General features: G+C 39.6%; 1 protein-coding gene across 1 annotated transcript; it reads left to right on the top strand.

The window, feature by feature from the left end:
• The first annotated feature begins 7 nt into the window (after positions 1 to 7).
• CCNJ (cyclin J) lies at positions 8 to 9125 on the top strand. The gene is made up of 5 exons (XM_026051653.1): positions 8 to 61; positions 1534 to 1744; positions 4181 to 4480; positions 4562 to 4721; positions 6122 to 9125. Exons 2-5 carry the CDS (start codon positions 1678 to 1680, stop codon positions 6531 to 6533), a joined length of 939 nt encoding a protein of 312 aa, XP_025907438.1. The 5' UTR covers positions 8 to 61; positions 1534 to 1677; the 3' UTR covers positions 6534 to 9125.
• Positions 9126 to 27592: the final 18467 nt, after the last annotated feature.

Here is a 27592-nt window from a genome sequence, read left to right as displayed (position 1 = left end):
GGAGGCGCAGTGGTGGACGGGGCAGCTGGCGGCCGACATCCACCAAGCGCTGCGATACAAGGTACGGGGCTCCGGCGGGGCGGGGGGCCCGCGCCCGCCGCCCTCACCCGGGGTCGCGGCGCGCGAGAAACGGACCCGGGCTTGGGCTGCGCCCGCGGCCGGCCCCCCAGCCCCGAGCAGGGTCTCCGGGGCTTAAGTTGCATTACAAATACTAAAGGGTCTGGGCTGCCTGACGCCGAGCTCCAAGCGGCTTCGGAGCGCTTCGTGACCCTGCCCTGGAGTTGCCGGCTGGGGATGTTTTGATAACAAAGTTCATCCCGTCCCCGGAGATGGGAGCGAGTTGGTGGCGAATGAAGGTAGCGAAACGGCGCTCCTGCTGCGGCAGTGCTAGGTGGCCTGGTGGCAGTGTCTTTGGAGGCGTGATTGCTGAAGTTGCTTGATTTCTGATCCCAAGAGGAAAATAAGATATTATACATAAGCTAGCAAAACTACCATTGCCAGAACTGTGCTGCTTTTGTGAAAAGGTGAAGTCTGCAGGTCTGCTGTCTCCGTTTCACTTTGATAACGTCCTGCATAACTTTTAATTTAGTTTGAAACCTGGAAACGCTGCGTTACGGCACCCAGCTGGGTGTCGCAGAACGGGCTGCTCTGCTGGAAGCTTTGTTATGCTCAAAATGCTCCTTAATCTGGGCGGCTCGACTGCAGTTCTCAAGTTTATTGTCGCTAGCAGAAGAGTGTGCGGTGCTGCCGTCCCGAGCTTTGTTGCATGCGGCTGCAGAGCGGGAGCCAGGAGGAGAGCACTCCGGGAGTCCAAACTTAATACTTGGCTCAGATAGTGACACAGATCTCTCTTGTCTGTGCTGCTGATACAGCTTTTCTGTTTTGTTTTCCCCCACATATCATCTTATATGAGGATTATAAACAGTAAGAAGTCGGGAGGCTTTTAGGTCTTGGTTTAGTGTTCTTGTCTACATCTGGTCAGAGCCGTTGAAGATGCACTTAGGTGAGCGCCCGAATGTGCTGCGGCCAGATTAAATCAGGGCTGGACCTGCTCATGCAGCAAACAGCTACACAGGTGTACACATGCATGCACACATGTGTGCACACGTGTCCCCTTGCTAGTGGTGCCACCTCCAGCGCACACGCGATGTCCTTCCTCCTGAGGCAGCCGCTGGAGAGCTGGCAGCCCTGGAACGTGCCAAGTCGGATGCAGGGATGAGGTGGGGGCAGGAGGGGTCCGAGCTCCGCGTCGGGCTGGCAGCTCTGCCAGCCGAGGCAACGTGGCAGGCTGCAGTGTAAAGCACTCTGCCCAAATGCACTCTGAACATATGTTCAAGTGCACTGTTGTTATTATTCTCCTAGCTCTACTGTAAGAGAGCAAATTGGTTGTGCTCTGTGAAAAATGGTGCTGAAACCACGGGAGTGGATGTGAGGAATCCTTTGAAAATTCAGTGGTTAACAGCTGTATTAGTTGGACAAAAATTCAAACTAAACTGTGGTTGTAATAACAATTACTTGCTGCTGTCCACCTAGGAGCTGAAGCTGCCCTCCTACAAGGGCCAGTCTCCCCAGTTGCACCTGAGAAGATACTTTGCGGATCTCATTGCCATCGTGAGCAACCGTTTCAGGCTCTGTCCTGCAGCGCGACATCTAGCCGTGTATCTGCTGGACCTCTTCATGGACCGTTACGACATATCCATTCAGCAGCTGCATGTGGTTGCCCTTTCCTGCCTACTTTTAGCAAGTAAGTGTGTTGCACCAAATTTCAGTTAACTAGAGCAATACAGGCTCTGCTGCCAAATACAAGGAATGTCTTGATGGGGTACTTGTAAAAGCCAGTTACCATATCTAAATGTGGCCCAGTTGATAGACTCTTTGCTTAAACTCGTTTTGATTTTTTGTTAGCATCTGAGAGGAGAAAAGACGAACAGTGTTTTTAAAAGAAAAATAATAATAAAAGATGCTTATGTTTAGAAGCACAGATTATTGTAAGTTGAACTTTTTGAGATGTAAGGAATAGAAAGGCTGTCCCTTTAAGGACAGCAAGTATTGGAAAGGAGGGGAAATGAACATAACCTGTGAGAGGGAGAGAAACAAAATAAACTCTGTGCAGAGTGCCCTGCAGCCTGTTGATGATGATAGACTCTTCTGGAGTGCTTGAGACTGCGCATGTTGCAGTGTTCTTTAAGCAAGCTAAGGCTAACATAAAGCCTGTGTTGTCACATACAAATGTAGCAGATGAAGTACGTTGATTACACAGTACACTATTGTGTACTTGGAAGACTGAAATAATTACAAACACTCATTATGAACTGCCCTGCCTGTGCTGACCTCAGCTTGATTCTTGGAATACGTATCCGTATCTTTACACTTGGGATCCCTGTTAGAAGTTGCCAAAGAGACGTGGCTGTGGCATGTTGGGGTAGTGCGTTACCCTAGCAGCAGAACTAGCTGGTGCTTCAGATTCTGCTGATCCCTTTCACAGAATCACAGAGAGGTTGAGGTTGGAAGGGATCTCTAGAGATCCTCTGGTCCAACCCAGTAGGGCCACCTTGAACACATGGCACAGGGTCGCGTCCAGGCAGGGTTTGAATTGTCATTTCTCTGAATCTGTTTTTCCTTTTTCAAACAAGATACTGTATCTCTAGGCTCTCAACTAGAAAGCTAGAGTGCAGAGGTGTTGACTATTTTGGTATGCTGCTTCATTTTGCTGTGTTGTCTCCACCAATATAGCTGCCCAGCAGAACAGTAAAAGAAAAGGGCTATTTTGGATTCTTCTGGGGATAAACTTCAACTGGATGCCACTAGCCAGCAATCTTTTCTTGGCAAAGGAAGGGGCCCTGAATATGAAAACTGTGTCTCAAAAACCAGTTTAATCCATACTAATGCCAGATTTTCAAATGAATTTCATGTTCTGAAGAAAATTTTGTTATCACCTCTCCAGTCTTTCCTAACAAGGTGCAAGTAGAGCTTAGAAAAGCCTGGAGTACTCACCCTGGTGAGAAGCAGAGTATGAGCAGAGTTCAGAAAGCACAAACCAAAATGCCATTTTAAGCTTTCATCCTGTGCGGCTCAAACAAGTTAGTTTAATCAGCAGTACAGTAAGCTGGACATCCCAAGTTGTAACATACATGGAAAGGTTATAAAAGTAGTAACAGAAGTGATTAAATGACTCCTTAAGCTTATATTTCTATAATCACCAGAATATGGGACTCAGAATAACAGATACGGGTTGGTGTTGCTTAAGTCCTGTACAGGTATCTCTCACTCTTGGGGAAGAAAAAAAAATCAAATGTTCACTAGATTCAGTCTTGCAAAGGTGCCTAAAATGTTTACCCACAACATATTGTATAGCACTGACAGGGAGTGTAAGATGGAAAGAATTTGCAATGAAACTGAAATAGCACAACCATATGGCAGCTTTATGGAAATGCGACACTTGTTTCCCTCCTTAATGGGTTTTCTACACATATGATTTTGCTTCAGGCTGAACACATACAGGACAGACAAGTTAAAGTCCAGAGAAGGTTGCAGCTACTAGCAGTGTTAAAGCTGAAACCATATTTATGGCAGTGTCGGTCTTTGGGTGTACGTTGCTGACATGTATTGTATGAATGCTGCAACAGCTATTCAGTTATCAAATCTAAAAAGTTACTTACTATAAACAAGCATTAAGAATAACTGCATTGGTTATACTACAATACAAGTTACTCGAACAACTTTTAAAAATAAGTAACAAGGGGCAGGGGGAGAGGATTAAGGATAAACGTTGTATTGCTGTGTACTGCAAGCCATATCAATGTTTCATTGATGATAGTGACACGTTCTACAGTAGTTTAATAACAAAAACTTCTCTCTGCTGCACTAGTGGGGTCCAATATAGCTTGGCTTGTTTCTGCTCTCATCAGTTTGTGTCTGGTGTGCCAGTGAGAGGCACTAGGAAATGCCACATGTGGCATGTCCTACATGCTGTTGGACATCACTGCTGGATTCTAACCCTTTATACCACACACCTGTTCTGTCTCAGAAGAAATCTTCTGTTTGAGCTTCGCTTCAATCACTAAGTCTTAGGCTCGTTTGCTGTAGTAGAAATATGGCCAGCGTGGACACTAGATGCAATCTGTTTTACAGTTGACTCACACTGAACCTTTTCTCCCCTCCTCTTTCTATTCATCTGAAGGTAAATTTGAAGAAAAGGAAGACAGTGTTCCCAAACTTGAACAGTTGAACAGCTTGGGTTGTATGACTAACATGAACCTGGTACTAACCAAACAGAACTTACTTCATATGGAGTTGTTGTTGCTAGAAACATTTCAGTGGAATTTGTGCCTCCCAACTGCTGCTCATTTCATCGACTATTATCTTTCTATTGCTGTCCACGAGACTGATCTGCATGATGGCTGGCCAATGGTTTGCTTAGAGAAGACCAAGTTATATATGGCAAAATATGCCGATTACTTTCTGGAAGTATCACTGCAAGGTAAGTTACATATTAGTGACATCTTTGTTCGTGGAGACGAGCATTGTCCAGCTGACTTACATGAATCTTTTTTCTTCCTAGATCATGCATTTTTAAGTTATGCCCCTTCTTTAGTTGCTACTGCATGTGTAGCTTCTTCCAGGATTATCTTGCGTCTCTCACCAACATGGCCTACTCGACTACATCATCTTACTGCATATTCCTGGGATTTCTTAGTGCCGTGTATTGAACGACTGTTAATGTAAGTTAATAGTAACTAAGCTAACAATAGCTTTTTTATGCCCATTTCCCAATCTGAAAGTATGCTTAACTCATATTTACACTAAAAGCAGTATTTCTTGAAGTTCAATTTGTTTATTCTAAAAATATTTAGATATTGCGTAATATTCAAACTATGTGAAATACCTGCTTAGGTCTTTCAAAAAAAAAAAAAAAAAAGTCTTATCTGACATCTTTTGGCATGCTCAATTTATTAAATGACTCATTCCCAATCTGTGTAGGCTGTTTAAATACAGAACGTAATAAAGAAGATGGAAGGCTTGTGAGCTTCTAAAAGCTCCATGTCCTGGAAGCTCAAGGGATGCTCTGAATGATTTGTGGTCAAAAATAAAAGCTGTTTGAGAGGCTAATTTTGGAGTGAGGAGATGACTTGAGAGTTTGTATTCATTTTTGCCCAATCCTGAAAAGGCTGTTAGGCAACCTGTTCCCTTATCCAAACCTTAAGATCAAAACTTGCGTCCATTGTAACTGCTTTCCTCCTACAGAATTTTGTTCTAGCCCAGATCTCGGTATCATTTGGCAGTGGCAAAGTGCAGGAACAGCTGTACGTGGTAATTGCATCTTTGAGAGAGAAAATCCTGCAGTCATGTCACGGCCCAATAATAAGTTAACAACCTCTCAAGAAAAACTGGTGAGGGGTTGAGCCCCACCTGTGTTCAAAAGAGCCGTTTGTGTTCAACTACTTAGCAGATTTTAAACTTGATGGAGTAAGTAGCACCTGCTTAGCCTCAGCCTAAGAACAAGAGAAAGAAGTATATACAAAGAGTAAAGACATTTGAGACAACTGTAAATCTAGAGGAATTCAGGTGAGCTAAAAATGTCTAAAGCTAAATATTGAGTGGACTAGAAAAAGCACTACATGCATTTCCACTTCTCAGAGCATACTTGTATATAAATATGCATATGATCTTTAAGGTAGTAGAGATCATTAAAAATCCTTTCATACTGTATCCTTTTAAAAAACACTGTATTCTGTTACCCAATTTAAATGACATAGAAACAAGGTTCAACTTTTGGTAAGCTGGCACTTTACTGAGGTACCAGAGCAGATCTTACTGAACTGGTATTTTTAGATAAAACTCAAACATTTAACAGTAGTATCTGCCACCATGGAGTTAACTGAATTCCTAAATAAAACCCCATACCCTAAAGAAACAAAATGTAAAACATTAGATGAGTTTAAATGGTAAGATAAAATTGTGTGCTGGTCATGTCTGGGTTTGTTGTTTGCTTTTTAAATTGGCTCCTTAAAGGTGTTGGAAGTTTTCAGATAATTTCACCGTTGGCTAGAATTTAATCTAGAAGAGTTTAAGTGATTTTAATGTCCATTTCAATCTGTTCTGTCCTCCTGTTTTCTTCCAGTGCGCACGATAATGATGTGAAGGAAGCAAACAAGCAAAAAGGACCACATGCCCAGGCTGCTGCACACCCCGGCTTCCAGCCACCAGCTCCAAGCCCCCAGCAGACGAGTGTCCAGCACCATATTCCGCAGTATCTCCAGGCTCATCAGCCTTCATTACAGTATCACCAGCAAACATCACAGCAGCAAAGCTGCCAACAGATACTATCAGCAAATCCTACATCATCCTACCCGCTGCAGACTTGCCCTGCTGCCTTACAGGCCAGTGCTCAGGCCCGAGGCCACGTGCCGGCCACGGCGGCCGTGGCGCTGGCCGTGCCACTGGAGGTGAAGCCCTGCGTGAGCATCTCCTACAACCGCAGCTACCACGCGAACGGACGATACTCCTGTATCACTCCCTGCTTTGAGAGGTGATAAGTACAAAATCGGGTTGGTGCTCCTTGGTTTGGGGTGGGAAACCGCGTTGAGGGGAATTGTTTTGGTTTTTGTTAAACCTCTATTAAGTCTGAGGGCAATAAGTTGGAGAAAAATGGTGCCTTTCCAGGGAAAGGCAACTGGAATGGCAACCAGTACCTTAGCTCAGATACAGACTGCGAAGAATAAGCACACAGAACACCCTCTAGAAAGAATGGAGGTATCTGGGCAGCAGTAAGTTCTCACTCTGGCACTCGGGATACTCTGTGCTTCTAACACACCTTTGAAGTCAACAGAAAAACGGCTGTGGACTAACTGCAGGTTTATCTTTTAATGAAGGAGATGCGCAGTATTATTTTGAAGACATTTATGTAACACCACCATACAGTATTAACAGTTACTTTAAATTTACCAAAACATGAAAATCCAATGAAATGCCAGACTTCCCCATATACATGGGGACCACAGGAAGACAGAAACCTCTCTTGGATAACTCCGTACTCTTGCCCTCCCCTCTGCCCCCTTTATCTTTTTTTTCAGCTCTTTGATATGTGCTTTAGACTAAGGCATTTGAATTAACTGGTGTTTTGGCTACTTTTAAGTTTTGTACCTCACAGGATAGACACTATGTTCTCCCTTCTTTTCTCCTCCCTGTCCTTTTTATGTTTAAAGTTAACTCTTTCATACTAACTCAGGGAATTTTCTACTCATTACTCTGTGCTGCTGGTTTGTATGCTTAATTGGGTATAATATGAGGGAGGAGGGTAGAGAGGGAAGAGGGTATAGGACAAGTGAACTGGGTTTTCTTCAGGGCATCTATATGCAGAGTACCAAAGGGACACGACAGTGTTCACAAACTGTAAATGTGAACTACTGGCCAGCAGTGTGTTGTGGAGAAACTGCAGGAAAGAGAGTTTCAGCTGAACTGTTACTGTACCAGAACTGCTGCAGTGGCTGTGACTTGTCTGTACTATTAAACACACACACACACACACACACACACACGAAAACATCCTCTGATTTTTACTAGCAGTATGGACTGTACCAAAAAAAAAAAAAGTACAGTTAAACACTTGGAGAAATTCATTTTTGTATCAGTCTTATAGTGGAAGAAAATTCTCAGGTAATAGTAGGGCAGCTTCTTCTGCTATTTTCAAGTTCCATAAAAAAATGCAGATTTACCCTTCTAAATGGGTGGATCAAAAATGTATTCCAGAGTGAATTGCTTAATCACAATTAAGGTGCTAATTACATAAATTTATGAAATTACACTATCTCCTGTGGAGTGGATAGTCTGAGGGTAGCAAATTTCACTCATCCAACTCTTGGATGAAGATGGTGGTAAAGATAGTAAAGATATCTTCCCTTTTTTATATATACAAATATATGTGATAGTTGCCTTGCTCCTGTGGTAGGATATGGCATAAATGACAGGATTCCTGTGACCTTAAAATATGATTGTAGGATGTGGGCTTAAGACTGTCTTGTTTGTTCTTTTACCACCTCCTTTTCCTCTGTCTTAGTGGCAGCACTTAAAATTGTGCATCATCTAACCAAAGTGCTGCCTTGCCAGCATTACAAAGGCTGTTTTGAAAGTAGAGGCAATTAAGATGTTTGTTACCACTGTTAAGATGACGGCTCTATCACAGAAGAGGACTTCCCATAATTTTTAAAGGTGACAGAAGACAGATGGCTGTTCTTTCTAGAGCTGAATGATTACATGCTACCAAAAAAAAAAAAAAAAAAAACTTTATTTTGGAGGAGAAGAAATCCTGTTTCTGTTTTGTCTTAGGATAAATCCCAATTTCTGTTGTGGATTTTTGTAGCAGATGTGCGCAAGTCAAGTGATCAAGGGATAGGAGGGTGAATGAGAGATGACCCTCTCTGCTTTATTCTTTCATACAGGCATAGTGTGCTCAATTCCTCCTCTCAGTGAAGTTTTTGGGGGGTTGTTGTTGCTGGTTTTTTGTTTTTGTTTTTTTTTCCCTCTATCTCTTCTCCCCGTTCCTGTGTCTTCATGACTGTTTCCCAGTGTCTGAGAGTAGTGTTAAGTAGAGACTTTCCACTGCCCAGGATGCCATGCTTCTAATTCAGAAGAGTTACCCCTTTGAAAGGTCAGGTTCAATGTTGTTGCAATACTATATCCAAGTCTTCAGTGCTCTAACTACCTCTGATGCTATGAATGTACAGTCTTGTAATAGACCATGACTTGAAATAACAGCAGATGCCTGTAGCGTTCTTCTCTGTAAAATTCTGAAATTGGCTAACTTGTCATCTTTATTTGTGATGCAGCAGTATAGGCTTTTCTTTGGAGTATTAGTAAATTTATCCCCTAGTCTTTTGATTATATTAACTAATACTTAACACTGGAATTGTAAGGGGCAGGGGGACTATTCAGTTAGTTAATACTGCAAATATGCATTTAATAGGGTATTTTTATTTTACTATTTTAAGACTCTAGGTTAACTGTTGAAAGACCCACTACTTTTAATTTATTATTTAGTCTGTTTTCTGACACTACAGCTTCATGATGATTATGGAGAAAATGTACACTGAACCGTTTCAATATTATTTAAAAGAGCTTTACAAGTGTACATTAAAAATACACTGTTCTTACACTTAGAACCAAAAGGTGTATTTTGTGGTATAAATAAGAATGGTGCTCCTAAATGCGAAATGTCCACAACAATGGAATCTTTGTGAGTGCTATGCATTCAACTTATTTTTAAAAATAAAACTAGTTTTGAGTAAGAGGTCTCTAGTGTGTATTATGCTTTGTTTTCAATCCTGATTTGTCTCTATTTCTCACTGTGGAGGGGCTGAAACCATGAGGGCTTTTTCTTCTCTCTTCTCCCCCACCCCCTTCTGTGACATTATAATAAACTCTGAAGCGATCTGACTTTACAATGTTAACAAAACAGGAAGGAAATTATGCAGGAAGGGGTTTTCAAACTAATTGCACCCACAGCATATGCTAAACCCTGTACATTGCAGCAGTGCTGTATCTAGTACACAGCTGCACCAAAGAAAGCCCGAGGAACAAAAGAACAGGAGGAGGAGGGTGAATTCATTTTGTTCTCATTAAAAAAAGAGACAGTGCTGGTGCTCTCCTACTTCCAATATTTCAAGTAGAAACAGCCTCTTTCTCAAGAGCCTCAACCACAGTGAGTTCTTCAGTTATTTGTGATAGCAACAAGGCCTTAATTGGGCAAAAGGACATGTAAAATTTCTGATAACTGTTTGCTCTTAAAGGGGAACTCTAGTTGCTCCTAATAACATGTTCTAGCTTAGAAGAAGGGCTGGCTGAGGATGCATAGGGCTCCAAAAATAAGCTGCTTGTGCAGAATTTCATTCCTCTAGAGGATGAAACTAAAGTCTTGATTAGTTTTCACTAATAAATAATTTCACTTTTGGAAAAAAACTAAAGCCAGGGGTGCCAGGAAGGGTCCAAATGAGGAAAAAGCAAATGCTTCCTTCACAGCGTGGCATAGTACCTGGACGTGCCCATCCAGAACACTATTTTGTTCTCAGCCTTAGGGCAACAAAATCATGGCTGATGAGAGACCGCAGAAAGAGCTATACTTTTCAGCTCAAAGTCACTAATTTAAAAAATTTAACTGTAATTACAACTGGGAACTACCACAAGGCCTTTATGAACTTCAGCCACTAAACTGCAAGTCTGAAGTGCTGTATGTGTAGATTAAAAAAAAAAAAGCATCTCATTACTTCTAGATATGTCTTCATTTTTATGAGCACTGCAAATTTAGTTTAAAAAGTTCATAATTGATTTCTGAGCAGCTGCCACATCACCAGGAATAAAATGTTTGTAGTTGCAACACTCTTGTTGAATATGTATAAGCCAGAAAGTAATGCAGCTCCCTCCTTCAATAATTCATTGGCTCTACATTCTAAATCTATGCAGAACAGAAGTCTCTTTACTAGATAAGGCCTTATCTAACTGAACACAAGTGGCCAGTTAGCAGCCTGTTATTCATTTCAGTAATGTTAAATATATTAGTGCTGTTTTTGATGATGTAAAGTGGCACTAACAGGGTATGTACTATAATTTTTAGTCTCTCGCACTGCTATTTTAGATGTTATAGTACAAACATGTTTGGCAAACTAAATTATAGGGAAGTATCAAAATGCATAATATAAAGTATTATGTAATAAAATGAAGCATCCTCAAAAATAAGATATATATTCTGATATTTACTGCTAAACATTAAAAAACTACCCACCCACTTTACAACTAAATAATTAAAAGCAACTTAAGGTTTCAAAGATTCTCAGTACAAACAAAGGATCTGGCATCTAGTGCCAGCACTGGGAGTAGTTCTGCCCGTGTACTTAGAATAAATGGGGAGAAGGGAGGCTGGAGCATAACATATGTGTTGAGACTAGGGAAACTATATGCTGAATCTCGGCTTTCTATTCACCAGTGTATGTCAGTTCAATCATTATCCTATCCCCTCTTGCACATTAGCTGTTGTATGTGCTTTATGGTATTGGAAAACACTATCTGCCCTTCTCAGAACATTAGCATTTACTAGCCTGAAGCAGCCAGCACACTTTCCTTAAACAATGCACTTGAACTGCCTTAAAAGTACGTATTTTCCATAGTAATGGATTAGCCACTCCAAGCAAAAAAAAAAAAAAAAAAAAAGAACCCTAAACAAAACACACACGCACAGAACAGCTGAGGACAGAAGGGCCCTCTGGAAATCATCTAATCCAGCCTCCCCCGCTCAATCCAGGTCACCCGGAGCACGTTGCAGAGGATCGTGTCCAGGCAGGACATGGTCAACTACTAATTACTAGGAGATTTACAGCCCATTACAATGTTGTTTTACCATATATTTAGTGGATAACATGCCGTTAGAAACTTTCTGCAATAAATCTCTAACAAAATGCAGTACAGTGGTTCATTTCTTGTGATATTAAAAAGATACAGTGTTTTACAGCTATTGAGTTCTATTTCTTATTTTATATGTCTAAAATAATCATCCTATGAAACATAAGCAGCAGTAACTTCATTTTTTTAACTAAATAAAACTTGACCACGATGGATTAGAAGAACTAAAACCCACACAGATAAAATATTATTTGGATAGGGATGAACATACTCAGCAAGACAAAGTTCTATGCTGGGAATTTCCAAAGAATGAATGCCTGCTTGATACACAGCTCCAGTTACTGACCACAAATCTACATACGGCATCTGGAGAGAGTATCCAGTAACCTGGAGAAAAAAAAAAATACAGCATTACAATTACAACCACAACTTGAAAGAAGAATCTTTACAGCAGCTTTCTATTTGAAACCTTTTTTTTTTAAACATATAAAGACACTTTATTGTTTGTACATTGCTTGCACTTTAGAATTACCTTTTACAGGTTCTAAAAACTTATCCAGTAAACAACCTTTCCTCAAGAAAGCTATTTTCTCTTTAAACACTTTTTTCTACACAAACCTATACTAGATGCCTTTATATGAGCTCATATATATATATATTTATATATATGAATGAGACACACATATGTGTGTGATTTTTTTCTGGAAGTTTCTAAGCAAGTTACATACAGGTAACTGAGGATTATTGCACATGCATTGACTATGCACAGTCACACTACAGATGCTCCACTGCTCAAGCCCCTAAACCTGGGTACTTTTTAGACTTACCATTAGGGTGTGTTGATGCCAATAGACATGCAGGAACATAACTGGGTGGCATTTTAATTTGTTCAGTTTGACCTCCACATCCTCATATTTTTTAGCTGGACTCTGCAGCACAGCAGAAGGAGCACAGTCCATTGCCAGCCCACCTCATAAAAAGCTGGTACTGCCTGGGGTGCAACCTTACACTTTTATTCAAAGGGTCATCTCCGTGCACTTTTGCAACCCAAGCACTCACTCATCACCTGTATTACTTAGAGGCAAGTTTTGCAGGTGTTTTTCCATACTGACTACAGCAACGTTGTGCCAAGTGTCTCAGTGCATTTAGCTACATCCATCTTGCAGAAGGGTGAAGATAACCACTCAAGACATGGAGAAATCCTTCAGAAATGCCACAAAGACTCAATTTCCCAGGGAATGTGCCCACACTATGGACACCAGCTGTATACTTGTAATCTCACATCGTATTTTAGTGCTTGTTCACTCCACAGGTAAACCAGGGAGAACAACTGGCCATAAGAAATGCACCTTCTAGAAGGGACCATAAAACAACTCGCTCTTCAAGAACCAACAAAGTGGAAATGTGTCACGCACCTAAAAAGTTGTCCGAGATGCGTGAAAACTAGGACAAGATCCTACTGGGAAAGAGATTTTGCAAGAGGAGAAAAGGCCTGATGAGGGTCCAAAGCTGGGTTCAGATGATGCACTCTAGAGAGAGCCTCTCTCAATGCAGAGACTATTTTAGATGTTTTAAGAGCATTCTTACAAAGCCTCCTAAAACTGAGAGCAAGCTGGTAAAAACGTAGGTAACGAAGCACACAGTACTACAAGTAGGACAGACCACAGAGGCTAAAACACAGAGAACTGTTTCCACTTCCTGGATCAACATCAGATTGTGAGAGCACAGCCGTGGCTGAACAGCACTTCCCTCCCTGCTTCTTGACGGCCTCAGAGCAGCTTTAAAGCCTGTGGCACAATGAATGTGGTAAGAAACTTCTCACACACACAGCCTGGTGTGTAACTGGTTTCGTTTTGTTTTAAGATGCTGTTATAGTTGATACTAGTACTTTTTTACTTCCCAATTAGTTCTTTTTTCACCTTACTGAAGCTTTGAAGGACCTATGAAATGGGAACACTAAACATGAGAAAAATAAAGGGGAATATTTCAAATATTATAATTCACAGGGAATCAGAATTTTGTGGAGAATACAAAAGAAAGTTTGGGATTTTTTCCCCTTCCTGATAAGTGTTTTTGACTTCTAATAAAATATGAAAAATTTAAATTTATTAGAAGTATTTCCGCAAGATTCTCATTAGCTTCTGATGTGGTTAAATTACATAGAAGAAAAAATATAATCCAAACACTGTGAGATTTGTAATAAATACAACCCAACAATTTTGCCCATCTAAACTACTTCTGTTCTCTACAACTACCGTATAGTAAACTCCATATCATTTACATTTCACTTGCAGCATTAAATAACGGATACATACTATAAAGTCATCTTTACAAGATCTTTAAGAGAGAGGTGTGATATGAATAGAAATGTATAATATGCCCCAACTTACAACAGTCATTTTGGTATTTGAGAGCAGGTGTGGAATTAATTTCTATTTATTTGTTTTGTAAGATTTTATTTGAAAGGAACAATAGTTCCTTTCAACACAACAGTTTAAAGATCTCCACTAAGGATGGAGTTCTTTTGCGAGTTCAATATTCTGAATTTATATTTAAATAGAAATATTTGCCACACATCTGACATCATTTTTAGTGCTTTTTAAAATATCTATTATCTTTCCAAACTGAACTATCTTAGATATATCAATTCAAAATTTAAAGACGTCATATAAGGAGCTCAGTAATAAAGAGCCAAGTCATTTTGGCCATTGGCCTCCACTGACTTCAGTGCTTTCCTGATCCAAAAATCCCTTTTCTTCAGTCATGCTAAACCTATCACTATTAAGGCAGAGATTCCAAGCCCATTTCATTAATCAATTACAGCTCCACTGAAGCAGGAGCTACCCCCAACACTGCAATATTGGAAATCAGTCCCCAAGCTGGGTTATTGGGAATGCAGTCTCAGACATTTCTGCACACTGTGCAGGCTGCATAGGTTGTTGGACACTACTGACTGAGGAACAATGTCCAGTAACCAAAGCTGTAAAATAAACATTAAAAAAATATAACAAAGATATCGCCCACACCTTCCAACAAGCTATGTTTTGGTAAAACATCCAGCTACTGCCTAGGATACTGCAGCAGCACCGTGTTCATCCCCTGTGCTTACACAGCCTTAAAGAACAGGGCCAGGGCCCAACACAATATCCAACACCATCACACTCTGTTTTAATTGCACTTTGAGGAGGAGTTACAGGATATTTCAGTGAGGGCATATTCTACGGCATATGGCAAAAGCTGCAGTAATTTAGCCCTTCCAAGCTATCTAGATTGCACTGGGAGCCACCAGCTCACAAAGTGGCTCAAAACTGAGAAACACAACACATGACTTTGGAAGTCAAAAGCAAAGATAATCAACTGCATAAATTTGTCTAATATACAGCTAGGAAAGTGGCAACGTTATAAATAACAGGAAATTCTCTAACTGCAAATTCTGCTAGAAGCTGTTACTTTTGTTGGAAAAGGAGGATTCAATGTGCATTATACTATAAATATAGTCTAAGATGGATGCAAGTCCATGCTTAGTTGGAAACATTTTAGTTAATCTTTTCTTGTATAGCTAGAGATACTTTATCTTCATATAGAACCAACATAACACTAAAAGCTGAAAATCCATAAGCATCTGTTGATGTAAACATCTAACTTTCTTTACAACTTAAAATTACCCTCTCTTGATATTGCTGGTAATCGCAACACTAACATAAATTCTAACCAGTAACACTCCACTAAGGTTTCCAATTCACTTTCTTCTTTCTTTTTAAGAAATTCCTGCTTCCCTGATCTAGTTTAGGAATAATTTGTCATAAGAAGGCTATCTGTCAATGCTACGGAGATGGCTGCTGGATTCACCGGTCCATTTTGATTCCTAGAAGTCTTTTCATTCCTGTGGTTAAAGTTTGACATCATGGTGAGTAATGTAATATAAGAAAATTCAATGAACTTCTGTGGAAAAAAACAGGCTTTGGGGACGGAGGAGGTGAGGAGCTACCTCTATAGGCTCTGCTTTATGTTGTTGAAAGTTTAGAGCATCCAATTTTTTCCCAAAACCCTGGTTTAAACTGTCAAAGGCCACAAACATCAGTGAATTGTATTGCTGGGCACTGAACTAAACTTAAAATATTCATGCCAAGTTTAGTAATCATTCTAAAAGAGCAGGCTTAAAAGATGTGAAATATATTATAAAATAGATTCTTTGCAAACGATGATAAACTAATCCTTTGAAAATTCTACCCATTTTGTTTCCATGAGCAATTCCCTATTTGTACATTTCTACTTGTACTTATGTTAGCACAAACTCTTGTTTGCACACAGCAGGAACCTGTTCTACATCCCTGCTGACTGAGGTGCACGTACTTCCATCCTCCCCAGTGACCAGGCAGTCAGCGTTCTGCAGGGGACAGAAAGGCGACACAGCCCCATTAACAGATTCCAAAAGAAATATCTGGTAATTTCCAGAGCAAGCACAAATGCCACTTTTCCATACATCCACACAAAAATACACGCAAAAAAATGATATACAGTTCCAGTGAAAAATATATGCAGTAAGACTACAGAATGTACAGATTTGAAGCCCTTTTTTGCAATCTTTTACAAATAGTTGTATGTTTCTTTGAAAAAAGTGCAGACAATAGATCAAAGTCTTCCCTACTTCAAAAGAACAATTACAGCATAAATTATAGCTGCCTCATGACAGCTTGAATACTTCTATATTTTGAAAAGACAAGATTAAGGGCATCAGCTTCCACATATATTTAATTTTATTTCATAAAAATACCCAGTGACTACACTCAAAGGGAAAGGAAGTTCGTATTATTTGAAGAAAAAAAGAAGCAAACAGATGAGCATAAAAAGCAGAGGAGAAAAGGTAAAATTCCTGTTCTGATTCATCTCTTCATAATTAAAAATAAAACCAAGAAACATTTAGTGGAACTGAAAGGCAATATACTTAAGTACAAAATTAACTTGAACTAATTATCTCAGCTTTCATTGAGAGCAAGAGCTTAGCAGGATTTTCAAGAGATTAGGCATTTATGTAATAATGAAATAATTCAGGATTTAAGCCAGACACTAATGGGTGTGAGGAAGAGCTGTCTCTTGATATATAAATCATTAAAAGGTGTCTATGAGAAGATTTCTTATACCTTTCATTTAGCAAGTAGGTCTCACCAAATTAAAAAAAAAAAAAAAGAATTTGCTAGACCTTTTGATAGATTAAGCAATTTTTCCCTCCCACACTAATTTTGCTAATCATTTTTGCTATTCTTTTTTGTTCTCTGTTAAGAATGAAAGCTGCTCAAGAGTTCTGGAAATACCATAGGAATACTTTATATTACCTCTGATTCCTCCAGAAGAGCTGAGCACGGGATAGTCACTGATCCAGGACATTCCTTTCTTATATATGAACGACCATCTGTCTATAACACTAATGGCATATTTCCATCCAAATGGGAAATCATTTAATTGAGACAGCAGAGCTAGAGCTACCACTACCTGTTGTGGAATGAAGTCATCATGAATAATGGTACTGCCGATGCAGGCACCAAAACTCACTCCACAGCCACACGTTAGCTTGGATCTAGCCATTTTTCCTTACTCAACATGCAATATCATGTCGAGGCACACACAATTTCCAAAGCCAATACAAGTGCATAGTCAGATGCAGGATTTTCTTACAGCACTGTGCTGGGAACTGATGCCACGCTGGAGACTCAGGAGCCCTAAGCTCTGACAGCCACTTTCTCCAACTTCTACCGAAACATCCTCTAGGAAAAACATAGAGTGACCAAAAGCTATTTCAAGTTCGAGTCACAGCATCCCCTAGGACCTGCTGTGGCAGCTCTCAGTGCTGCCAACTGTCCTCTCATCATCCCCTCATCTTCTTTGACCAGGATGGAGAGGGAAGGGGAAGCTGCCCACTTTGCATCACTGCATCTGAAAAGTTTCCTCTGATGGTTGACTTTGAATTAATTGAAGGATAACACCAATAATGATAATAACCGGAAATGATTAGGAAAAGATTTAAGGTCATGGTAATACAGAAGGTTTTGTGAACTGCAAAAACAGCAGATACACAAAAATATTAATAATACGAAGTATGTCAGTTGCTTTTATCAATGGTTGATACCACAGACTTTATTTCCTGCGTTCCATTGTATGGCCCCAGCATCCACACAGATTTTTATTGACCCTGAGGGCAACAATGAACAAAAACATTCACACAAGCAGGAAACTTTACAAAAAAAGAAATCTCCATTCAAATGGATTACAAGACTAATAACCCACAAAAACTCTTCATAAAGAAGATGTGTGTAAGAACCAAGAATTTGTCACTAATTTGGGAATAAAAAACACTATTTTAAAATATTCATTGTATTAAAAGGTTTCCAAATTCTAAATCCAGGAAATGGAAAAGCTTAAAAGAAAAACAGAACTGCAAGAACGTTTTACAAGAAAACTTGTAAACTACAGATAGACTCAAGAAAACAAAGGAAAACTTCATTTATTTTACTTATAAAGAAAGCTACCAATACCATAGCCTATAAATGTGTGGACTGACATGACACATCTAATACCCTATAGGTTCCTAAACTAGCAGTATGGACATAAGGAACAATTCCAGGAAGTTCAGTCTTACTAATTTTAAATTGAATGCATATAGAAAAATAAAACATTGTGAATAACTAATTAGAACAATCCTTCTAGGGATGTGATAGATGATGGTATCAAACGCTTATAACAAGTATATATATTCTTAATGAAGAAAAAAAGACAAAAGCTTATATCAGCTGGCTTGTCACAGAGCACTATCCAAGAATTACTTTCATCAGCAAAAAATATATCATAGAATGCCAGATTTCTTTGGAAATTTCTAATTGTAATTGAAGAATTGAACACTTTAAGGACTCTCAATTTTTTCCAAAGCCAGAAACTGTTAAATGGTGCAATGTCAGTATGTTACTACCCACTGCAATTGCTTTTGCTGACTCTAGCTCTCTTCTCATGAAAAAATAGTTCTGGGGCAGAAGTGCAATAGCTCAGTAGCCGGGCTCACAATGGTGAGATATGTCCTCTACAACACCAAAAATAATAAAAATAAAACGTGAGAAATCTTCCAGTCTGCAAAGTTATCACACAAGATGCAGTTTCTAATCAAAACACTAGAATTCAACTACACTGTACAATTTTGCCAAAAGCTTCACTTTGCAGACAAAAGATGAGAATAATTTAATTGTGCTTAAACTATCACATCTGGTTCCAATATCTACAAGTTCAGATTTAGATATTTCTAACATGCCTCTAATTACAGCTGGTCTGACCATGTTGAACTTGGAAACAGAAGAGGTACACAGAGATGTAAATGAGGACCTAAGGGCACAACAGTTGCAGTGCTGGTTCTGATGGCTCTTGAAACTACCCCCTTTGGTGCCTTAAAGATCACCCTCCCCATTAGCAGCAACCTGATACTACCGGTGCCAGAATATGCATCAGAAGTGGATGTACATCCAAAACCTGCTGACTCTCTAAGTCCTCATGGAGTATAACCATTGGGTCAGCTTGGAAAGTATGATGCGTACGTGGTTTTGAAACAGAAGAATTTTATTTTATATCATTTTACTTCCCCCCTCCCCCATGTTTTTTCTTATGTAGACACAGGCATCTGAAGAACATTCAAACTAGATTTCCACTCCCCTCTCAAAGCTCAGTGAGCAGTTGATACCTGATTTTCTGGCATTATCAGTTGATACCTGATTTTCTGGCATTATCATAGTCAAACTTCAGACTAAAGCAAATGATCCAGCTTTCCAACAGGAAGGGATTGGTAAAATAAAAAGGTAAAAAGAAGAAATAACTGATTCTTTGCAATCTTTTACAAATTCCAGGGGAATCACACTATCACAAGAGCACTAAAAGGGAAAGACTGAGCAGGGCACCAAAACCACATAGGGATCCAGCAGATAACACCCCATGGGGTACTCTGCTCATAAGTATGAGCAGTCAAGCTAGTATAAGCAGGACTCACTGTCCTCAGCATCACTCTTATCTCTCCCCGAGGTGGCTCTACCTGATTTTTAAATGAAACAAAAAAGTGAACTGCTTAGCCAAGCAGGAATTTGAGAAAAGTTTATTTCTCTATACAAATAAGAAAGGAAAGACTACATTCTGCAGTCTGAAAGGCGGGATCTGAGGCCATAAGAAAGAGAAAAGTTGAAAACATGCAGTGAACAGAAATGAGTTTTAAGCTAAGTGGTATCTAACTTGATTACCTAGTATCTCTTAGGCTGAATCTCCTCTATATGATGAAGGGAATCCTGAAAAATAAAATGGATAATTAATATTGGAAAAGAAGATAAATGCAAAGTCTGCATCAAGAAGGAAAGCAAAACATGCACAGATCTCTCCATCTTTCTCAGACTCTCTAGTATTTCAGTCAGAGTTAAATGCTAATGAAGCCATGAGTTTACTGTAATAGAACATAAGAAGGGAACATGGAAAAAACAGACCGACCAAAAGACTGTACAGAGAAACACTGGAAAATCGTGCTAAGTAAAAAATCTTTAGAGCTTTCTAAGAGCATCCTTTCACAGTACTCATTATAATCTCATACCAACTTTGTAATCCTGTCAGCAACCCCACAACTTCCTACTTGTGGCCTGTCTTTAATATATTCCCTCCTCTATGCTATGCATAATTTCAAATGCATTCTGAAGATCAGAGAAAGAACTGATAATCAAAGCCAGAATCAGAAAATAAACACAAGCAAAGCTATCAAGGCAAAAATACAAATACTGTCTTGCATTCGTCTGGTAAGAAAGTGTGCACGAGAGCAAAAAATGAAAAAGCTCAATGTTCAAGTTTTAATTGCCATTCACATGTCCACTATGTCAAAAACTTTAAGTAACACAACAAAATTTTGTTTTTTCTTACCTGTATTGGAGGATTTTTTTTTTCCTGGAATAGAAGCAGTGCTTTTCAAATTAAGTAGTAACACTGTCCAAAATAGTATATTAAAATTGTATGCATTCAAACTTCTGCTTTACCTAATGAATATTCATGTACTATGACAGATCTCCATAAGCAATAAGGCAATCCTCCAAAACACTAAGGACATCACAGTCTGGCTTTCGGTATTGCCACATGACAGTAAACCAAGCAGCTTTCCACTACATATAAAGGAACAGGAGAGATGGGTTCAGATATTTCAAGAATATTTAAATCCATCTTTACTATACAGCATATTGTATTAATATAAGTTAAAATCTAAGTTGAAATATTCTATCTTGTATCTCTTGAGCAGAGATACTGACTGAAAATAGTAGAAATTTAACTGCCCCAAGTTCCTAAGTTGCAACAGCTGGAAGCATTTACATTTTTTAATCTCTTCTTCAGTAACAAAGCTAAATTCTTCTTGCAGCTGTTCAAGACAAAAGTATTTCAGAATGATTTGTGCTCCTTGGATCCTGCAGATTGTGAAAGAATGCCAGAGCAAGGCTGGAGTATTTTACAAACTGTCCTGATTTTAAAGAAATAGATAGATATTTTTAATTTAACTGTACATAAATTTCTTCAAATAAATGACAACGTCTTTTTGAGTAGCACCAATAGCATAAGGCCTAGCAGAACAGAAGTTTCTAACTAGGTCCAACTAACAATGGCTTTCAGATGTAAAGAAATCCACATTTTAAAAAGCAATGAAACTGTAGGAACTAAAGGACATATGAATGCTTTCCTTTTTGATGCATTTTGTCTTTAAAAAAAAAGTATGCAAAAGTTCTTCTGCATCAGTAAAATGAACCAAGTGTGTAACTATCTCTAATGAAAAACAGTGAAAATGAATGAAATTTTTTCAAGAAATATGATCATATTTTGCCCTTTAAGTGATCATTTGACATTCACTGTTGCAATTAAGAATACTAGATGTAACAGATGTATGGAGCGAAATTATATAAACAATTGGGGATAAGTAGAGTAGGCGCCGTGCTGCCTACAACTTAGAATTACAGCACATTATCTGCACATAGGCAATAAATCTAAAACATCCAAAAGATATTTCTGCATGTCGTGAATCACAGAGTTCTAGTAGGTACTTTTACATTTAGATTACACTAAAATAAAACCATTTAGCTTAACTGCAGAACACCAACAGAAACAATTATATTTCAAATTTCTTGAAAATGTACAAACTTTCTCAGGACACATTTCCAGTTCTGATAGATTAATCGAGTTCTAATTTAATCTGCTATTACTATAAACGTAACTAAATGGAAAACACTAAAAAATAAGACATTAACTGTTACATCATATAGAATATTTTACTATGGAGTAAACTAGAAATTGCTAGAGAGAAGATTAAGCTTCAAACAGAGTCTAGCTACAATCCGCAAAGTAAAGGGGCCTTTTGCATAGACTTATTGTGTTTAAAAGCTTTTATTGTTATTCAGCTACAACTAAAACATTAAGCAATATTATGTTTTTAAAAGCTTTTCTGAACAAATCATTACGGTCCCTGAGGCCAGGGAGAATTCTTGCAAGTGTGTGCGCCAAGTTTGACCTCCAGACACCACCAGCCTAGTAGGTGTGTGGGGCACTGCAACCCTCCGTCTACGAGAAGCAGAGCTGTGAAAACCCATTGATACCCATCAAAGTTAGTCTGCGCTTAGAGAAGCAAAAGCAGAGTTACACTACAGCTACCACATGGCTGTTCTTGCTTCCAAAAGAGCAGCTTTTCCAGAATGATGCATCTGACCATGTTTTCAAGTGCATATACAGGCTGGAATCGTAACTCATGTGTGTAATTAATAAAATACTTAACAGTATTTTTCTAATTGTCATAAAGGTAATAACATGCATTGCTTGTTACCAATATTTTTTTTTTAGTATGTATGACCTCAGTTCATTCTTCCTGTATCTTTTCATATGGTATTCCTGTTCACTGAGATTTTTTCTAAAAGAATTGCATTATTTATAATAAACATTTTTATCCATTATAAATAGCAGAAAAAGTCAAAAACAAGATTTACTCACCTTTTTAAAGATGTTTTTCACTTCTTTTTAATCAGCCTAGAATGTCATGGTGAGTCAGAGGGATTTTCTAAACTTACTAAGTCTTCAGATGTTTCACCCTCAGAAACATCTCGTTGTTGCTAATATTATTTAAATGAGTTACAAGTTCAACAACCCCAGAGAATTAAGTCTGCAGTTTTCGCTCTCCCTATTTCACAATTCAGCCAACAAATTTTTTTCTATCTAGTGTACAAAACCCCAACATGAACAGAGATCACAGCCTCCTAAGTTGAGTATGTCGGAAAATTTCCTCATGCACATTCAAAACAAGTTTAAAAGGAATATGTTTTTAAAAAGCAAGAGCCTTAGTAGTTTCTAGGTACCAAGTGCATCAGAATACAAATGTAAACCTAACAAAGATTAAAAGATTCTTTTAAAAAAAAATGCAGTTTATGGACATAAGCATGCTCTATTTAAAAATGTCATCTCTGGTGTCACATTCACATTAGCAATGCTTTTTACATTGAATTTTCTAAGTTTTAGAAAAATTATCTCAGCCAAGTGCCACTTCTGATTCAAACTACTTAAACTTTCCTTTACTTGTACAAAACATGGGGCCTTCCTCTGTTTAATAACCTAAACAGTACTCTGCTCAACATGACATCAACTATTCTCTATTATTTTAATGCTGCTTTTAAAACACTTCCCATAAGGAAAAATAGGACAACTGAAAGGCTGATCCAACACTAGCTGAAAAGGCATGAATGCTAAAAAGCATGACCTACTTTTATCATTAGCTGCTAGTTCTCTATTTAAACAAGCATAATCTATTGGAAATAGCTAAATTAAACATGTTACGTGCACTTGGAAAAACTATTTACTTACAATATACACCAGTACACAGACCACTGAAATATCTCCACAGGTTAATTTCCATAGTGTAAATTCCAGGCTTGAAATATAAATTCCAGAACAATTTCCAAAGAGATAAAATTTTACTATACCAAAATATTCTTTTAATTAACAAGGCCAATACAAATCTTAAGCATAGTTTTGAAATTTAGGTTTTCCATGACTTAAATATTCGCAATAGAAGCTAGCTCTAAACAACTGCAAATACTGAGATCACACTTCTCAAGTTATTTCCTACCAAAAACCAAGACTAACAAGGCAGAACATCCTGAAGCCCATTACAGTCACTAAACCTGGTGGTAGCTTATTTGAGGATGGTAGCAGTCATCTGGCTTAAGGGTAGCTCCCTTCTGTGAAAGGGACTTTGCACCACTCTGCATTTTTTGGTCACCGATGGCAGAAGTTGGAGCTACCTTGAGGTTGAGAACCTCACTTGGAAGCAAGAGAAGCGGTGGTGAGGCTGGAAAGCAGAACACCATGGGTTTCACGTGAGCAGTGGAAGCACAAACAGAGGTTTGGAGGCTCCTTGCACACTCCCTGGAGCTGGCATCACTACTGGTTAAGTGAGCAGGAGGAAGTTAAATTCAGAAACCTCTGCCTTACAGCATGGGAAGTGCCACCACGTTCAGCGGGACTATTCAATGCAAGCACAGAACAATAAAGATTAATACACTCCTGACTGACTGGTTAAGTTTTGCCGCACAATAACAGGAAGTGTGTAAATCATTGTTTTTATCTACCTTCCTGAAGATTCTGTTTTTCAAGTTTTTTTTTTCTCCTATTTGCAATCTACCAATATACTCACTGCCCTCAGTGAGCTATGCAAATAAGTTAGGAAAAGGTTTTGAGCTTTTAGTATAAAGAGCAAATTCCCATACATGCTTTCCATGTTAACTAGTTGATCAGCTTCTGTCAATATTTATATTCAGTAATTTATGAAGAAATACTCATTTTTTATATAAGATTTAATACCACTGCTTTACAGGTTAGTTGATGCTTTGATTTCACATTAGAAGAGAATCACTATGTTACTAGGCCATAAGAGCTGGAAAAGGAAATTGAGACCTTCCTAGGGCCCAGTCCCGGCCATGTAGTTTGTGCCCTCTGGTGGCTATCGCTCGAACTCACATAAAGCAAAGCCCATTTTCAGCTAAGTTTCTGCTGAACAGATGCTAGCACTGCATAAAATGAAAACAGTAAAGTGTTTTTGCTGAGTTGCACCATTTCAGATTTACAATGACAACATACAACCGGTTAGCAAAATAACAAACAACATAAGACTAAAGATGAGAGCTTCTAGCTTTACTGAAAACCAATATAGAGAGAGAAAAAGGATTTTTTTGCAACAGTTAACTGGTTGTCAGTATCACATTCAAAGCAGCATTTCTAATGCTAAACTAAGCAGGAAGCCAGAACCATTACAGTGAGACACCACAGCTGTAGCTTAGAAGGCTCCTGCAAATTGTTCTTGTTGAAAACACTGCAGAGTTACCCAATGTAGTTAACTGGGCTGCAGGAAACCTCAGCTGCGACTAGGTATTTTCCTTCATTCTAACAATGTCACCTAGTCACAAACCTCTCTCAAACCATTCACAGTCTGAAATGTGTTCTTTTCAAAATAGAAGACAAATGGGTACAAGTTCTCCCTTCACAAGAGCTAGATTCTGCTCTCAGCTGCACTGAAACTCGCAACCACCAACATCCAAAAACAAAGCAAGAACTATTACAGATCTATAGGGGCAAAGCTACTTTCGGATGTTTGCATAATGCACTTCTCCATTCTACTTAACATCTCAAAGAGTTTTATTCAATTAGAAGGAATCTTCAAATCCCACACGTCAAAGAACAATTAAAAATTTCAGAGTGTGCCTAACACTTAACAACTACACCCAAGATCAAAAAACACAAGAGTTAAGGTAAAAATGGATATACAAAATCAAGTTAACAGGTATAAGTTATAGCATTACACTAATTAATATGAAAAGCATGAAATTAGCAAATACACAAGCCATAAACTATACATAAACCACTTCTGTTAAACTCTAAACTACTGTAAGCTCCAAAATTCTGGCAAGCACTTATTCCCGGACTGGAGCAACTCTTTGAGGAAATAAGTATTACAGAGAAAAGAAGAAACAGAACTGATAACATTTGCATTAAACATTTGCTATATATGCTCTATGTTATCTGAAAAAGTGTCAAGGACATTTCAAAATACATTATTAATACGCAAATTATGATGGCCAAGTTGACAACAGCTGCTTCCCTGCAAGTCCACTGGTTTCAGTTTTCAGAGCACCCTTTCAGCACTGCCAGATATTCTGGCTGCCACCCACGGACACCAATTCATAGTAGCATGGGTCAGGGCAGGAGGAATTATCAAACAAACCAAACAAGGATATTTTAAACAAAAATAAATCAGGTTATTACTGCATAAGCAAGGAATATGATTAGCTGTTTTGAATTTGTGTTCTTCACTTTGCTGATTAAGGATTTCAAAATATCTAGTTTGGAAAGAATTTGGCACTGCCTCCATGAAGGAGATACAATAGCAGCAGGGATTGAATAAATAGTATCCAATGGTATCCTTAAGTGACAGCAAATCAAGAAACACCATGCTTGAACACAGGCTCTGGGAACGCAGAACCACTGGAAAGCACAGTTAACTGCCACCACAAAACTGTGTCTAAGTTGTATTGAGTGAGAGAATTCGAATGAGAATTCAATTTGAACTGAAAGAGTCCTTTGTAACCTATAGATAAAAAGGCTTAACATATACAGTGGCAAATTTTACTTTTTTCATCAATTAAAGAAAACACAAAATACCAAAAAGAAACTGTACAAGTAACAGAACAAATGTGATTCAAGAATGGTAAATCATATTGGAAGTTGACTGTACAAGTGCTACACATCAGGTAAGAAAATAGAAAACATAGAAAAATTCTTTTTTTTTTTTTAATTAACACAAAGGACAAAACAAATGTATTCTAGGCCTAACAAAAGGTAATAGGAAGAAATTTATCGCTATGAAAGTCATCTAGAGGTCAGTGTAAATAAGATTCCATGTAAGTGTATACAGGAGAAAGAAAAACAGGTATAGTCCTCCACTGTATAAACAGTAATAATGTAAGCACAGAGGCACTGTGCATCTAAACAGTAGTGATGAAGCCAAGTGGAACACATTTGGGGTCCGTGCTTTAGAACAAGACAAACAAGAAAAGCTACAGTAAAAAGCAATATATATACATATTAGGGGGGGGGTGGAAAGTCCTTTTTAATAGAGGGATCTAAAAATTGCAATATAGTTAGAAGACTGAAATACAACAAATCCAACAGGCTCTTCAGAGTACACTTCTGACAACAAAACGTCCATTTCCATCTGCAAACATTTCCATCCATTTCCCTGCAACACACTTCTCTCTAAAAACAGCAAACAATATGCTATGGCCCCTGTGCAATACTTCAGTGTTCTTAGCAGCCAAGGACCATAAACAGCAGCACTGAAAGCCAAATGTCGAAACACCATCAAGTAAGTGTCTCCATTTTGTCAGTCATCTGCAGGGGGAGCGGGGGTGCGGCACCACACACCCGCCTTCCACCCTCAACGAGCAGCAGGGGAGGCCTCCCCTCGCCCCGCCGCACAGCGGCTGGTAAGCGCACAAGGCCCCCACGCGGGGGAGCGGCCGGCGGGCCCCCCCCCGAGCCGCGGCTGTGGGACATCTCGCGGGGCGAGAGGTGACCGGCTTCTCTTCACCACGCAGCTCGCTTGCTCGCCGGGGGTCCCTCCACAGCTCCGGCCCCACCGCACAGCCAAACTGGAGTCGCCGGGACTGCCGGCACCAGAAACCTCCCGCCGAGCGCGGAGAGCGGCGGTCGCGCCACCTCCACAGCCCGCCCGCCATAGCGAAACTGCTACTACCAACACCCACTACGCATGCGCGCTAGCCACCCACCGCATAACGCGCCCAGCGCGCATGCGCACCTCGGCTTGCACCGCCCTGCCTGGCCGCTCACTGCGCACGCGCACAACGGAAGGCTTTTTTATTGGCCAGCGCGCTCCCAGTAGCTCCCCCCCACCTTCCCCACCACGTGGTCGAGCGGCGGCGGCCGCGCAGGCGCGCTGCGCTCCTGGCCCCGCTCCTGCTGAGCAGGCGCAGTGCTGCCCGCCGGCTCGCGGGCCGCGCACGCGCAGTGCGCGTCCGTTCGGGAACGTTCGTTGCCGCCCGGCTCTCCCCAACGTTCCTCCGCACGGGAAATGCCGTGAGGGTACGGGCCGCCCCAGCCCCGCGCC

The sequence above is a fragment of the Nothoprocta perdicaria genome, unplaced genomic scaffold (genome assembly GCF_003342845.1).
Source record: "Nothoprocta perdicaria isolate Ctin4 unplaced genomic scaffold, notPer1 scaffold_111, whole genome shotgun sequence".
Lineage (NCBI taxonomy): Eukaryota > Metazoa > Chordata > Aves > Tinamiformes > Tinamidae > Nothoprocta > Nothoprocta perdicaria.
This window is presented reverse-complemented; position numbering and strand designations above follow the sequence as displayed.